Source organism: Arvicanthis niloticus, chromosome 1 (genome assembly GCF_011762505.2).
Source record: "Arvicanthis niloticus isolate mArvNil1 chromosome 1, mArvNil1.pat.X, whole genome shotgun sequence".
Classification (NCBI taxonomy): Eukaryota; Metazoa; Chordata; class Mammalia; order Rodentia; family Muridae; genus Arvicanthis; species Arvicanthis niloticus.
Window position 1 is genome coordinate 129,336,790 of NC_047658.1, and position 17,495 is coordinate 129,354,284.

A 17,495-nucleotide genomic window follows, 5' to 3' on the forward strand; every position below is an offset into this window, starting at 1 on the left:
AGTCTCAGGAGGGTGGAAGAACCTGTCTAGCTCTCAGAATGCCGGGCCCAAAGTGTTAACCTACCTACAGTGATGTCAACTCTGGAGGACACTGAACTTCTGTGCCACACAGGCTTGATGCCAGCATGCACAAGACTCTATAACCAAGTCGGCTAAGATCTAGAGATGAAGTAAATAAGATGCTCAATAAGAAGATCCTCAAACACAACCAAAAAGGACAACCTAGCAGATGACCAATCACAGTAAAGAAACGTGAGACAGGTGAGACACCAACCCAGCAGGACTCTTCAGAGTGAGCATGAGATCTCAAATTTACTATTAGAAATGAACAACAAACCAGGCATGGTGGCTCATGCCCTTAATCTCAGTATTAGGGAGGCAGAAAGACAAGTGGATCTCTGTGAGTTCAAGGCCAGCCTGGTCTACATAGTGAACTCCAGGACAACTAAAGCTACATAATGAGATCCTGTCTCAAACAAAGAAAAGAAATTAACAACTGCAAAATGGATATGAATAACAGATAAATCCAGCTCAGGACTTAGGAAGGAAAGTAAGCAACATAAAACAATGGTCAGAGATGGCTCTGTCAGGAAAGTGCCTGTCATACAAGGAAGAGGAGCTGAGTTCAGATCCCCAGCATGCATGTAAAAGGCTATTACTGGCAGTGTTTCTGCCTGTAATCCCAGTGCAAAGGAGGTAGAAACAGAGAACTATCTTACACAAATGAGGACTGGGAATACATATCAGCAATTCAAAAGGACACACGGAAAGGCCTCTTGGAAAGTGCTGATAGGAATATAAACTTGTACAGCCTCTACAGAAATCACGTGGGAAGTCCCTCAAAATCCAAACAAACAACCTAACAAGTGAGCCCACTAAAGCAAACCTAAGTGTATTCCTGAAGAAGTAGGTCACACCACAGACACTTACACATCCACTTTCATCACTGCTCTATTCTTAATGGCTAGAAAGTACACTGAACATCCAATGGATGAAGGAGGAAAAAAAAAAAACATGGTACATATTTTGATGTACGTTTATTTAGTCACACAGAAAAAATAAAATGACATTTGAAGGAAAATAAATGGAACTGGAATTACTACAAATGGCAATATTGCCTATCTCCTCTCCCATGTAGATTTATGTGTATGTTTGCCATGCAATTAGAAATGAGACCACAGACTGGAGAGATGGCTCAGTGGTTAAGAGCACTGACTGCTCTTCCACCATTCAATTCCCAGCAACCATATGGTGGCTCACAACCATCTGTAATGGGATCTGATGCCCTCTGAAGACAGCTACAGTGTACTCATATACATAAAATAAATCTTAAAAAAAAAAGAAAGAAAGAAAGAAATGGGACTGGGGAGGAGGAAAAGATCTTAAAGGATGAGGGAAAGAAGAAAAGTGACAGTAAAGGAACACTGTGCTGTGCAAGCAGAAGTGGGGATGATCTGGAGGGGGAGCAACAGATAGGGAGGGCAGAAGAGGAAGGCACATCAAGAGAGACATAACTACTAAATAGCTAAATAAATATAACATAAATATAAAGCAACAATGACCAACTGTGTTAAATACTAGATAAAATACACATTAAAACATAATATAAAGAAATACCTTAATATTTATAATAAATACTGGCAGGCTCTTTGATACAGCTATTATTTTCCAACTGTCCTTACTCAGCTGGAATAAAGGATGTACACAAGGCTGATACAAAAGTGTCTCAGAATTACAGAAAAGTTAGAGGCAGGCAGGTAAGAAACTAAACCTGGTATCTTTTCATTTTGATTCAAGTCTCTAAATGATTGAAACTGTAAATTATGAACCAATGATTCACATATGATAATTAACCCAAGGAATTTTAGTAACTTTCATGGTTTGAATTAAGAGGTCAGACCCCTTTTAAGAATTGGTATAGTATCTGTGTATAGTGCACATGGTAATGCTCCCAGCATTCTGGAGGCTGAGGAGAGATGATCATTAGTTGGGGGATGGTCTAGGCCACACAAGCTCAAAACAAAAATAAATAAATAAATAAATAAACACAAGTTATAGTAAATATTGCTACTTATTCAGTGGAAAATAGGATCACATCATAACTAGACTTTTTCCAGTTTTCCTCAACTCACCTATTAGAAAAAAGTTTCTATAAAAATGGTAGAAAATCATGGGACAAAGAATGATAAATCTACTTTTTTCATCTGTCTGCTTTCATAAACCATAACTCAGCATGCAAAACAAAATTCTACACTAGAGCAAGGGACTTCTGTATTTTCTTTCATGCTTATCTAAACACAGTTTTGAGAGTTAGATGATGGACACTATGATGCTTATATCACTGGAAAAAATTAAAGAAACTTAACTTACCATTTCTTAGGCTTTGACAGTGGTTTGTATTTGCTATATTTTACACGCCATTCAAGAACTTCTTTACAGCGTTGACATACTCCATCATGAAGTTTTGCATTAATTTTCTAAAAGCAAATAAAAATAAATCAATTAATAATCTCATCCACAAGTCAATATGGCAAATCCCATAAAAAGGCTCATGAGAATGTCATAAAAATATCCTTGGATGAGCAAAGTGACTAAGCAGGTATAGGAGCTTGCCACCAAGCCTGAGGCCCTGAGTTTAATCCCCTGGACCTAATGGTGGAAGGGATGAATCAATTCTTACAGGTTGTTTTCTGATCTCCAAATGCATGCTATAGAGCACATACAAGCATACAAAACAAATAAAAACAGTTTAAAAGTTAAATGCAATGACTTAGCTTTAATCTGTCTAAGATTCCATGACACAGCATGTGTTTTATGGCACTATTCAATTTGGTTCTGGACAAAGGCAATAGTTTCTAACCTGCCAGCATGTTAAAAAATTTCAAAGTTAACTCTGAGAAAGCTTTCCTCATTGGCCCTGATGTAGCAGATCAAGACTAATTCTGGATAATTAAGACACATGGATTTTACTGTTTGTAAACTAGACCTAAATAAAAATGTAATAAAAGAAAAAAACCCACAAGATTATTATTCAATAATTCAAATTCTACCAATGCTTCTGAATTAAAGTGAAAAATTGTAATTATCATTTTATTTGGGATAGCAGTAACTGAAAATTAAGATGTGCTAGCAAGAAGCAAGCAGGAAGCTAAGGGCATTTCCTTTCTTTTTGTGTTTTTTATGTAAGCAAAATGTTTTACAAAGGTTCCTTGGAAGCCCAATCTCAAACTAACAAAACCCCTCCAGCTTACTTGGTCTCATGAGAATACAGCATGAATGTAAACATGGACAGCCAGTGAATAAGGGACCTCACTAGCTGTCCCACAGGAAGAAAACATTTAAATTTTTATTCTCCAAACATGTTTGCATAAACAGGCAAGAGTTTAAATGTATCCTATGTCCTCTGTAATACATCTTATGACATGTATCTTATGGAAAGCTCACATTACAGGATTTAGGTTCTGAGAATCCTATCATTTCTTTTGATAAAAAAGGAAGGCTGGTCTTAGCCCACTGTAAGAAAGTATATCTGCCATTGTAAAGGATAGTTTTTCTCCTTTTGTTTCCTTTTAAAAATATCTCCAAGAGGGGGAAAAGCACATCACACAAAACACAGTCTTTGGATGGCCATTTAATACTGAGTTGCAAGCACAGTAGTAGACTAGGTCAGCTGAAGCACACAACTGAAAAGGCCTCTGCTAACCATAAAAGTTGATGAGGGTAGGATATTCTCTCAAAACATTTATTCTAAGAGAATATATTTTAAGGTCCATAAAATATGCTTTGAAGATCTATATCTCAGCTGAACTCTGGTAAAGAGTATATTCTGTCATTTATGAATAATATATGCATTTACTGCTGTCTTTCTGATAGTGATGGTCAGTCCCAGCACGCCTCTGTGTTCACTGTCCTATGTTATATTATAGAGAAAGGAGTTCCATGCCTACACACCAAGCTCCTCTTCCTCTGCACCATGGCACATAGATGCCATGTACTAAGACTAGGAATCACAGGGACAGCTAAGAAACACAGACTTCAAATTCATAATACATCAATTGTTTTCTGTCATCTGTTGTCTGAAATATTTTACAACTTGTATTTGTCACTTAACAATTATAGGAATAACTTAATGGCTTTAAACCAAAGTTACAACGTGAAACGAACTTTCTAACTAGTAAGAATTCTTATAATGCAGGAAATTTCATTACCTGCGACTGTAGTACATTAACATGCATTGTTTGCCAGCCAGGAAGCATTAGTTGGTTTCCTGTTTGCTTCTCTATACAATTCCTGACCAGTTCATCTTGATTTATGAAAAGCTTGCACAGTTTAGAAACTGGTTTCCATAGGGAGGATCAACTGTAGAACAAAGCAGGTCTTTGTGGAAACTTGTTCTGTGAGTGATGTGAGGCACATAAATGGTAATCTTGTACAAGGCTCACACACACAATGGAACTCCTACAAAACTGACTTGATTTTTATGTACTAAGAAATGATTGAGGATGACAACAAAGTGTATGTTCACTTAAAAACACATCCATCCAGAAAGGGGCAATTCCAGAGAGGTGAGCCCAGACAGCCAGATCCTACTTGCAGGAACTCTTCCATGTTGGGTAAGGAGATGGTGATCTTGTCGTATACACTCCTGTTTACATCTAATCCTCCTTTGGCAAATCATTTTAGTATACCCCTCAAGGTAGAAGATCATAGATTACTGTGAAAAAAACAAATGAAAACTTGGTTTGTAAAAAAGATCAGTCAGCCCTCGATGGGTCCTTTTGGCTGGGGCAGACACCTAGCTGGTCTGCTCCTGTGGAAACACCATATCCTGAGACATTCTAGAGGCCACTGCACTCAGAGCAGCAAACTCCTAGCTGGTCTGCTCCTGTGAAAACATCATATCCTAAGCCATTCTAGAGGAGCCACTGCACTGAGAGCAGTGGAAACTTAGCTGGACTGCTCCAGTGGAGACACCATATCCCGAGACATCATAGAGGAGCCAAAGCACCCAGATCAGAGGACACCTAGCTGTTCTGCTCCCTTGAAGACACCATATCCTGAGACATTCTAGAGGAGCCACTGCACTCAGAGCAGCAGGTAAGAACCCTCTTCCACAACCCTACGCCCCAGAGCTATAACTGAAAGCTGGGGGCTCTCAGGACTCATTAGCCACCCAAACTCACTCCTCCAGAATACCCCTCCCTTTCCACCCCTAGCTTGGTCCTTTGGGCTGGGGCAGACACCTAGCTGGTCTGCTTCCTTGAAGACACCATATCCTGAGACATCCTAGAGGAACTGCTGCACTTGGAGCAACAGGATTTCAGGATCCCAAAGGTGGCCTGAGTCCCAGGAGTTCTTCCACCGAGGAGCTCAGGATCACAGGATCACAGGATCACAGAGACATCTGGACCGTGAGGAGTTCTGACACAAGCAAGATAACTGGAAAGACAGGCTCCAGTCAGAGGCAGTGAGTGGAGGTAGCACTAGAGTTAACCAGATGGCGAAAGGCAAGCACAAGAACGTAGGCAACAGAAATCAAAGTTACTTGGCATCATCAGAACCCAGTTCTCTCACCATAACAAGCACTGGACACTCCATCACACTGAAAAAGCAGAATTCAGAATTAAATCACTTCTCATGATGATGATAGAGGACTTTAAGAAGGACAAAATAACTATCTTAAAGATGTAAAGTATACCACAGGTAAACTGATAGCAGCCCTTAAAGAGGAAACAAAAATCCTTTAAAGAATTGCAAGAAAACACAACCAGAGAGGTGAAGGAATTAAGCAAGACCATCCAGGATCTAAAAACGGAAGTAGAAACAGTAAAAAAATCTCAAAGGGATACTACCCTGGAGATAGAAAACCTAAGAAAGAAAGAGATCAGGAGTCATAGACACAAGCATCGCCAACAGAATACAAGAGATAGAAGAGAGAATCTGATGTGCAGAAGATGTCCATGGAAAACATTGACACAACTGTCAAAGAAAATGCTAAATGCAAAAAGCTCCTAACCCAAAGCATCCAGGAAATCCAGGACACAATGAGGAGACCAAACCTAAGGATAATAGGTATAGATGAGGGTGAAAATTCCCAACTTAAAGGGCCAGTAAATATCTTCAACAAAATTATAAAGGAAAACTTCCCTAACCTAAAGAAAGAAATGTCCATGAATATACAAGAAGCCTACCAAACTCCAAATAGACTAGACCAGAAAAGAAATACCTCTCGTCACATAATAATCAAAACATCAAATGTACAAAACAAAGAAAAAATACTAAAAGCAGTAAGGGAAAAAGGTAAAGTAACATAGAAAGGCAGACGTATAAGAATTACACCAGACTTCTCAGCAGAGACTATAAAAGCCAGAAGATCTTGGACTGATATCATAAAGACCCTAAGAGAACACAAAAGCCAGCCCAGACTAATAGACCCAGCAAAACTCTCAATCACTATAAATGGAGAAACCAAGATATTCCATGACAAAACCAAATTTACACAATATCTTCCCATAAATCCAGCACTTCAAAGGATAATTGATAGAAAATTTCAATACAAGAAGGGAAACTACAACCTAGAAAAAGCAAGGAAGTAATCTTCCAACATCCCCAAAAGAAGGTAACTTCACAAACATAATTCCATCTCTAATAAGAAAAATAACAGGAAACAACAATCATTTTCCCTTAATATCTCTTAACATCAATGGACTCAATTCTCCAATAAAAAGAGGAAGACTATCAGACTAGATACATAAACAGGACCCAGAATTTTGCTGCATACAGGAAACGCACCTCAGTGACAAAGACAGACACTACCTCTGACTAAAAGGATGGAAAACAATCTTCCAAGCAAATGGTCCCAAGAAAAAAGCTGGAGTAGCCATTCTAATATCAAATAAAATTGACTTTCAACCAAAAGTAATCAAAAACGATAAGGAAGGACACTTCATACACATCAAAGGAAAAACAATCTAACAAGATGACCTCTCAATTCTGAACATCTATGCTCCAAATGAAAGGGCACCCACATACATAAAAGAAACTTTACTAAAGCTCAAAGCACACATTGCACCTCACACAATAATACTGGGAGACTTCAACACCCCACTCTCAGCAATGGACAGATCATGGAAACTAAACAGAGACACAATGAAATTAACAGAAGTTATGAACCAAATGAATTTAACAGATATCTATAGAACATTTCATCCTAAAACCAAAGAATATACCTTTTTATCAGCACCTCATGGTACCCTCTACAAAATAGACCATATAATTGGTCACAAAACAGGCCTCAACAGATACAAAAAGATTGAAATAATCCCTTGCATCCTATCAGATCACCACAGACTAAGGCTGGTCTTTAATAATGACAAAAACAATGGAAAGCCTACATACACGTGGAAACTGAACAATGCTCTACTCAATGATGACTTGGTCAAAGAAGAAATAAAGAAAGAAATTAAAGACATTTTAGAATTTAATGAACATGAGGACACATCATACCAAAACTTGTGGGACTCCATGAAAGCAGTGCTAAGAGGAAAACTCATAGCTTTAAGTGCCTATGAAAAGAAACTGGAGAGAGCATACACTAACAACTTGACAGCACACCTGAAAGCTCTAGAACAAAAACAGGCAAATACACCCAAAAGGAGTAGATGGTAGAAAATATTCAAACTCAGGGCTGAAATCAACCAAGTAGAAACAGAAAGAACTATACAAAATATCAACAAAACCAGGAGCTGGTTCTTTGAGAAAGTCAACAAGATAGATAAACCCGTAGCCAGACTAACCAGAGGGCACAGAGATAATATCTAAATTAATAAAATCAGAACTGAAAAGGGAAACATATCAACAGAAAATGAGGAAATTCAAAACATCATTAAATCCTACTACAAAGACCTATACTCAACAAAACTGGAAAATCTGGATGAAATGGACAATGTTCTAGACAGATACCAGGTACCAAAGTTAAATCAGGAGCAGATAAACCATCTAAACAGTCCCAAAACCCCTAAAGAAATAGCAATAGTCATTAAAAGTCTCCCCACCAAAAAAACAGCCCAGGACCAGATGATTTTAGTGCAGAATTCTATCAGACCTTCAAGGAAGACCTAATACCAATTCTCTTCAAACTATTCCACAAAATAGTGTTCATAGAAGGAATACTACCCAATTCCTTCTATGAAGCTACAATCACACTCATACCTAAACCTCACAAAGACCCAACAATGAAAGAGAACTACAGACCAATCTCAGTTATGAATATTGATGCAAAAATATTCAATAAAATTCTCACAAACCAGATCCAAGAACACATAAAAACAATCATCCACCATGATCAAATAGGCTTTATCCCAGGAATGTAGGGATGGCTCAATATTTGGAAATCCATCAATGTAATCCACTATATAAACAAACTCAAAGAAAAAAACCACATGATCATCTCACTAAATGCTGAGAAAGCATTTGACAAAAATTCAACATCCCTTCATGGTAAAAGTCTTGGAAAGATCAGGAATTCAAGGTCCATGCTTAAACAAAGTAAAAGCAATATATAGCAAACCAGTAGCCAACATCAAACTAAATGGAGAGAAAATTGAAGCAATACCACTAAGATCAGGGACTAGACAAGGCTGCCCACTCTCTTCCTACCTATTCAATATAGTACTGGAAGTCCTAGCCAGAGCAATTAGATGACAAAAGGAAGTCAAAGGGATACAAATAGGAAAAGAAGAAGTCAAAATTTCACTATTTGCAGATTTCACTATTGCAGATGTATATGATAGTATACTTAAGTGACTCTAAATCTTCCACCAGAGAACTCCTAAACCTGATAAACAACTTCAACAAATTGGCTGGATATAAAATCAACTCAAACAAATCAGCAGCCTTCCTTTACTCGAAGGATAAACAGGCTGAGAAAGAAATTAGGGAAATGACACCCTTCACAATAGTCACAAATAATATAAAATACTTTGGTGTGAATATAACCCAGCAAGTAAAAGATCTGTATGACAAGAACTTTAAGTCTCTCAAGAAAGAAATCCAAGAACATCTCAGAAGATGGAAAGATCTCCCATGTTCGTGGATTGGCAAGATCAATACAGTAAAAATGGCCATCTTGCCAAAAGCAATCTACAGATTCAATGCAATCCCCATCAAAATTCCAAATAAATTCTTCATACAGATAGAAAGAGCAACTTGCAAATTCATTTGGAATAACAAAAAGCCCAAGATAGCAAGAACTATTTTCAACAATAAAAGAACTTCTAGGGAATTACTATCCCTGACCTCAAACTGTACTACAGAGCAATAGTGATAAAAACTGCATGGTATTGGTACAGAGAAAGGCAGGAAGATCAATGGAATAGAATTGAAGATCCAGAAATGAACCCACACACCTATGGTCACTTGATCTTTGACAAAGAAGCTAAAACTGTCCAGTGGAAAAAGGACAGCATTTTCAACAAATGGTGCTGGTTCAACTGGAGGTCAGCATGTAGAAGAATGCAAATCAATCCATTCTTATCTCTTGTACAAAGCTCAAGTCCAGGTGGATAAAGGACCTCTATATAAAACCAGATACACTGAAACTAATAGAAGAGAAGGTGGGAAAGACCCTCAAATACACAGAATACCAATGGCTTATTCTCTAAGATCAAGAATTGACAAATGGGGACCTTATAAAATTGCAGTTTTTGTAAGGCAAAGGACACTGTCAACAGGACAAAACGGCAACCAACAGATTGGGAAAAGATCTTATCAATCCTACATCCAATAGAGTGCTAATATCTAATATATACAAAGAAGTCAAGAAATTAGACTCCAGACAACCAAATAACCCTATTAAATGGGGGGGGGGGGGGGCAGTAACAGAGCTAAACAAAGAATTCTTAACTGAGGAAACTCAAGTGGCTGAGAAGCACCTAAAGAAATGTTCAACATCCTTAGTCATCAGGGAAATGCAAATCAAAACAACCCTGAGATTCTACCTCACACCACTCAGAATGGCTAAGATAAAAAACTCAGGTGATAGTAGATACTGGTGAGAATATGGAGAAAGAGGAATACTCCTCCATTGTTGGTAGGATTGCAAGCTGGTACAACCACTCTGGATATCAGTGTGGTGGTTCCTCAGAAAATTGGACATAGCACTACCTGAGGACCCAGCTACACCACTCCTGGGCATATACCCAGAAGATGCTCCAACATATAACAAGGACATATATGTTCCACTATGTTCATAGCAGCCTTATTTATAACAGCCAGAAGCTAGAAAAAACCCAGATGTCCTTCAACAGATGAATGGATACAAAAAATGTGGTACATTTACACAATTGAATATATTCAGGTATTAAAAACAATGAATTCGAAAAATTCTTAGGTAAATAGATGGAACTAGAAAATACCATCCCTGTCAAAAGTATCCCCTCTCCAGGAAAAAAGACTTCGGGACAGGTATAGCCCTCATGCCTCATTGAACAATGACAGAAGGACTGGAGCCATTACAAGGTCCCCTTTAATTACTGGAGGTCAGGCCTCTATCCCTGCCTTGGCAAGATTAGAATTGCCACAGCCCTTCTATACTTGGAGAAGGGAGGAGATGTCAGGGGCGGCCCTGCTTATACACTGAAGGCCTAAAATCAGTCATAAGCCTAAAATCAGCAATAGGCCTGATTTACATGCCTGCTAACACAAAGTCTTGGGTCTCTATGGAAAAAACACTGAAACAGAGGGCTATAAACTATTGTAAACAGGCAGCTTTTGTGGAAATCTACCAGCCTGAGTAGCCATAGACCTTGTAAATAGGCTGCCTTTGGCAGATAGTATCAAATTAGATAAGGACAGGTGAATCATAGGCAGAGTCATAGTGACCTGACCTCTGAACCTTCACCCAGCTGATACCCTGTTCTGAAAGATATCTGTACTTCCCCTGAACACCTATGCTCCTGTGTCATCCCCTTCCCCACATCTTGCATTTTTGTGTTTATAACCCCTATGTTAAAAAGTAAAAATTTTGATTTGATAAAAAAAAAAAACAAAACAAAAAAACCCACAGTGTACCCCTGGTTCTGCTGACTTAGCTCCTGACAATCTATTTTCTTGTTCTCAGAAATATTTTGAATTATAAAACATTATTGTGGTTTTTGTTAGTATGCTGGGTAAAATAATTTTTAATGATCTCATGTTAAACTTCAAAGTTTGTAGTGAATTAAAATGTCCTTTAACATAATTATAGGTCATATTTATTTTCGTATTGTAAAATACTAGTTGATCTGTTGAACATTTTAAAAAACTGGATTCCTTTTTGAGAATTTCATATATGAACACTGTATTTGCATAATTTTCCCCTTTCTCTCCTTCCTCCCACTTTTCCCAGCCCCCCATACTTTTTAAATACATCTTATTATTTAATTATTGTTTATATATGTATACACGTATAAGTATATATGTTCATACAAATACTGATAAATAAAGTGTTTTGAAATTGAAAAAAAATAAAAGAAAATATCATCCTGAGTGAGGTAACACAATCACAAATGAACACACATAGTATTCACTTACTGATAATTGGATATTAGCCCAGAAGCTTGAAATAGCCAAGATTCAACTCATAGACCACATGAAGCTCATGAAGCAGGAAGACCAAGTGTAGGTGTTTCAGTCCTTCTTAGAAGGAGTAACAAAATACTCAATGGAGCAAATATGGAGACAAAGTATAGGACAGAAACTGAAGGAGCAGCTGTCTGGAGACCATTCCACCTGGGTGTGCAGTCACCAAAGGTAGACACTGATGTGGATGTCAGGAAGTGCATGCTGACAGGAGCCTGATATAGCTGTCTCCTTAGAGGTCTGCCAGCATCTGACATATTCAGAGGCAGATGCTCACAGCTAACCATTGAACTGATCAAGTGGTTCCCAATGAAGGAGTTAGAAGACTGAAGGAGCTGAAAGGGTTTGTGGCCCCATTGGGAGAGCAACAATAGCAACCAACCAGAGCTCCCAGGGTCTAAACCACCAGCCTGGGAGCACATAGGGAGGGACCCATGGCTCCAGCTGTATATGTAGGGGAGGATGGCCTTGTTGGGCATGGGTGGGAGAGGAATCCTTGGTCCCATAAAGGCTGGACTACCAGTGTGGGGGAATTTGAGGGTGGGGAGGTGGGAGTGGAAGGATGGGTGGGGGCACATCCTCATAGAAGCAGGAGGAGGGGGGATTGGATGTGGGGTTTCTGGGCAGGGGTGGGTAGTGGGTAAGAGGATAACATTTGAAATATAAATAAAATATCCAATTTTTTTTAAAAGGTCAGTTCAACAAGCTCCTTTCCTGATCCTCTGGTTTTTTTTGTTTGTTTGTTTGTTTGTTTGTTTTGTTTTTTTGAGACACAAGTAGTTTTGGCTGGTTTGGTACTTAAGTGTGTAGCCCACGTTAACCTAAAATCCTCCTGTCTCAATGTCTAAGTGTTGTGTTTTATGAAATGCAGTATAATGTGGTGGGGTGGGGGTAGCACCTTAGCAGGCCAGTCAAGGTGTCCCTGTGAACAATCAAACCATGCTAGAGACCTAGTTAGTATACAGACAGACAGTTTATTGGCAGGAAGGGAAGGGGATCTGGAAAAGTGGTATAGGCAGAAAAAAGGGGACGGAGAAGGATAGAAAGAGAGGGGAAGAGAAGAAAAGGCAAGCCTAGAACATGGGGGGGGGGGGGGAGAGAAAGAGAAGCAGAGCAGTCCTTATATGCCAGGTTGGCTAGCACCTGGCAGGAGGCTCTGCTGTTGCTAGGTAGCTTTGGGTGGAGCCCAAAAAAGGAATTGCCAACACTAAATATAGGGGTCACAGGTATACCCCAGCACATACAACTTCCAGATTGTTAAAAGACGAAAATTCTACATACTTTGGAATGAGTTAGTGAATCAGATACAGAAAAATGAAATGAATACTTCTTAAAGGTCAGAATAAATTTAACACATCAAAAGATATTCCTAATGGAACATAGAATAGTTTAAGAACACCTTTGCCTATGAATCCATACCAGTATAAATTAGTGTTATTATCCCAGCTATGAAGATTCTATTGCCATACAACAAATATTCCATAATGGAATACCACAATCACAACTAGGAACTGGGTGAGAGTTCAGAGTCTCTGGAAGGTAGCAAGAGCAAACTGACTAACACTTGCACCAACATGCATATAAGCATTTCATGTGCTACAAAGTATCACTTAACAAGAAAGAAGACACAATTTGGGAGAGTAAAGGAATTTAAAATAACTAGTAATTTTTCTTTAGGATTTTTTGGTATGAGGCAATTCTTTCAGCAATGCTGAATCCAAAACAACTGTAGATGTTATATTTCATTTCTCTTAGTTAAAAAAAAAATTAAAGGAAAATATCTATTCCAACTGCTGCCAACAGGATCACCAGATGGGCCTGGCTCTTTACCCTGCAATCTAAGTACATAAGAAATTTTCCTGTGAGATAGCTGGATTACTGCTACCCTGAAAATAGGAACTTTTTACATTATATTTAAAGCTCTCTCTTTCCACAAAGATAGAGCAGGAAGAGAGAGAGAGAAAAAGAGAGGAGAGAGAAAGAGATGCAGGGGGAGGAAGAATATGTGGTTTGAATAGTTATGGCCCATGCACACTCAGGTGTTGAAATGCTTGGCCCGTAGGGAGTGGCACTATTAGGAGGTGTGGCCTTGTTGGAGGAAGTGTGTCACTGTGGCAGCAGGCTTTGATATTTCATAGGCTCCAGCTATGTCCAGTGTGGACCACAGTTCCCTTCTGCCTGTGGCTGAAGATGCAGAACTCTCAATTCCTTCTCCAGCACCATGACTAGATGTCTGCATGTTGCCATGCTCCTCCCCAAGGTGATGATAATGGACTAAAGCTCTGAAACAGCAGGCCAGCCCCAATGAAATGTTTTCCTTTTTAAGACTTGCTGTGGTCACGGTGTGTCTTCACACTAATAAAACCCTAAAACAGAGAGGAAAGAAATGTTCTTGCTCTAGTACATAGGGAGCAAAATCCTGAGCGAATGTGTTATTCACATAGGCATGGCCTCAGGCCCATTTGGCAGGACCTTCTTCCTGGGGTGAGGGTGAAGCATGAAAAAGCCTTCTTCTGCTCCAAGTATGGATGCTGACACTTTGGAGAGAATGTCAGCCTTTCTAAACCCCTGAATGTTTATGGCCCCAAGAATGCTCCCCGCTGTAGTAACTATTCCTACAGAATTAATACCTTCATCTTGTCTCCTTAATACCTGTATACCACAAACCTTGACTCCTTGTTTAATAATACATAATAAACACCAGGGTACTATAGCTTCTTCCGTAGAGAGCCTATATCACCCAGTCCCAGCTTTCTTTCTGTTTGTCCATCTCTGTCTGTCTTTTCCTTATTCACTTGCTAGCCTGGTCAGGCCTAAATCCCTGGAGGCCATACAAAGACTCAGCACTGGTAGCTCAGTCTTGGCCTTCAATTCCCAATCCTCTTGTCTCAGCCTTAACTTTTAGAAACGGTCTCTTACTCAAAGTTTGATTAGAGGACAAACACCTCACAAGGACTTACATAACAATTAAAATGTGGAACTATGTCATTAGGCTATTACCTTAAAATCATTCACTTTTATTTCTTTATTTTTTGTGCCTGTGAAGCCACTGAACTTTACCCCCAGCACTATATTCTTTTATATTTCTTTCAGACAGATTACTATTGAACAAGTCTCTCACAAAATAAATACAGCCAAACAAGCAAATAACAAAGGAAAAAACCCCAACAACAAGAAGCAGTGAAAGGAATCAGGATGGCGCAGAGATACAGGTAAGCATACCAGGAGCACAGCTGGAAGACCTGCTGGAGACGGCCACAGGTGAGAGCTGAGCCTTCCCACAGTTAGTGAACTGGAACTCACTGTAACAAGCCAAGTCCAAGTTCTCAGAAGCAATCTGCCTCTTCTTGTTGCTGAAACCCAGTTATCTTTCCCCAGAAGCTTACAGCATGATGCAGTAATCAAAACTTCGAAGAATCCTACCATACAAAGCATTTCAGGGAAATGTGTTCTCTCCCAATGTTCAATGGAAACCGGGGTTATCCTACTCAAACAGACACACTCAAAAAGGCTCTAATACCAAAGGCTCTACAAAGGTATCCTCACATGTAGATCCCTGATGGTAACAGTTCTGTCAGAAGGCCCTGCACATCACAAGATGTACATTTTCAAGACCATTTTGAAGAAATATTATTATCATCAAGTGGGTCCTTCTATCATGAAAAATGTCAAATCTGCACAAATACTTTTTAGTGTGGTGGCTCATGCCAGTGGTCTGACATTTGGGACACTGAGGCACAAAAATGGCCATGAGTATAAGACCAGTTGGACTACAAATTGAGACTGTCTAAAACATAAATGTGTACATGTGTATGTAAATATATATGCACAATGGCTAATGACAACCACAAAGTTTGCCCTTTCCTTTTTCATGTGTGTATACACTTAAAGTAAGCTCCAGACACGAACACATTACATTTCTTGCTACTCATCATATCTAAGAAACAAAGGTTCTAATTCCAGGTGCTGTTTCCATAAATCAGGACAAACAGCTCCCTAACACTGTGAATATGGACAACCTATACTGAAATCCCCTCTGCTGCTCCCAGCCTTTCAGGGTTTGTCTGACAACTTCCTCACAAGGTAATTTACTTCCATCCTCCCAGGAACACTAATGTTAACTGCTAACCTGTGGATTTGCCAGAGTATAGCACACATGGAATGATGCAGCCACTGGAGGGGTTTCCTTGGCTTTTGTGCTGATGTGGGTACCCTGTGGTACTGTGGTTTCCTCATCACTGAAAGACACCTGGAGCTTTGTGTTATCTGGGTGTTACCAGACGCCTGTGTGTAAGGTTTTATTTGTTTATATTTTAACTTCTATTGTCCTTGAACCTCTATTTTTCCAGGGTTTTCTAACTGCCTTTCAGAACATAAAACTGTAAAATCTGTTTCATCTGAAAGAGCGCTGAGCTCTCAGTGTGAAATCTTCATTTCTCTAACACCGTAGCACATCTTTTCTGCAATGCATCCTCTTTGTAGAAGCATTTGCCCATTTTACTTATTAGACTGTTCATTTTCTATTCTTCTTCTTGATATCAGCCTTTGTCAGATACATATTTTGACTATATTCTCCACAGCCAATGCTTTTATCTTTATGGCTCCCATGTTCTTAACAGCAGACCTTTTAACAATTTTAATAAAAATGAGCCATCAAGTCTGTCTTCTTACAAATTATACTTCCTATCAAAATCTAAGAAACTTTTGTTGGAGAATGACAAAAGCTTTCCACTTGTTTTCTTCCAGAAGCTCTGTGATTTTAACTTTTAGTTTATAACTCCTTGAGAGTTAATTCTGTACACAGCACAGGATGTCCAAATGTTCCAGCACCACTAAATTGCCTATTTGCATTAAAAAATTACGTACACGTTGGCCTGTCCCTACACTCAAAGAACACCCTGTCAATCATGTGTGTGACCATTCTTTCTCCAATGCTTCATCATCACTAAGGCAGCTTTGCAGCAGCCGTGGGCTCAACGCTCTCAGTTCTCCAATTCTGTTCTTTGGCAACATTGTCCGACTTCAATTTCTTTTAATTTTTCTATTTACATTGGGAATCTATTCATTATTATTAACATAAAAAGTCTACTGTGCTTTTGATTAGGTTCACACTAAAAATACAAGTCAATTTAGGAAAAAATTGGTATCTTATTAATATTCAATTCTTCTAAAACATTTTCCTTTTTTACATCCATTTATTTATTGCGTGTGGGGAGTAAGGCACACCATGTCACACATGTGGAGACCAGAGGACAAGTTTTAGGAGTCATTTTCTCTTCAGTCACCATGTGAGTCCCAGGAATTCAGGTTGTCATACTTAGGGACAGATGCCTTTACCTGCTGAGCCATCTCAGCAGCCCAGTACTGGATTTTATAATACACAAATGCCGTGTACCCAGAATAAACCACAATTCACTGTGGAATGTTATAATTCATTGGCTTCACCATAGGAAATTTTTGTTATATTGTAAGGGATATTCATAGTTAAATGAGTTTCCAATTAATAGTAATTTGCCTAGTTTTGGTATTTAGCTTAAGTTACTAGGGAATTCATACATACCAGTGTAAATGGAGTTTAGTAAACTTTATCAATTATTAATATGACCCAGTCAGCCTCTCACTAACCAAGGCAGAATTCTGTGGATTATTTGACCAGTTCTAGTATAATTATTGAGAGGTTATCCCTAATGTATATTTCTGTTCGCTAGACTACTAACTCCCACCTCTGCTCCCTAAATACTTCCTATCTGAATTTCACCTGGGTTATTTCTGCTCCAGTAGTCTGTCCTGGGGTGGGGGCATTTCACTCAGACATGTGCTCCTGGTCCGGCCTCCATCCTTCTCCATTGCCTTCTTCCTCAGGGTCCCTACCTGCA

General features: G+C 39.0%; 1 protein-coding gene across 2 annotated transcripts in view; it reads right to left on the bottom strand.

Moving 5' to 3' along the window:
• C1H9orf85 (chromosome 1 C9orf85 homolog) overlaps positions 1-17,495 on the bottom strand; it is a 58,842-nt gene that overhangs the window by 17,054 nt on the left and 24,293 nt on the right. Inside the window, exons 2-3 of one of the 2 annotated variants that reach the window (XM_034493710.2) lie at positions 4,209-4,714; positions 2,371-2,477 (exon numbers count right to left, since the gene is read on the bottom strand). In XM_034493710.2, the coding sequence (XP_034349601.1) occupies positions 2,371-2,477; positions 4,209-4,256 (155 nt within the window). In that variant the 5' untranslated portion in view covers positions 4,257-4,714. The remainder of the gene's footprint in view (positions 1-2,370; positions 2,478-4,208; positions 4,715-17,495) is intronic. The other variant, XM_034493703.2, reaches the window with a different exon arrangement.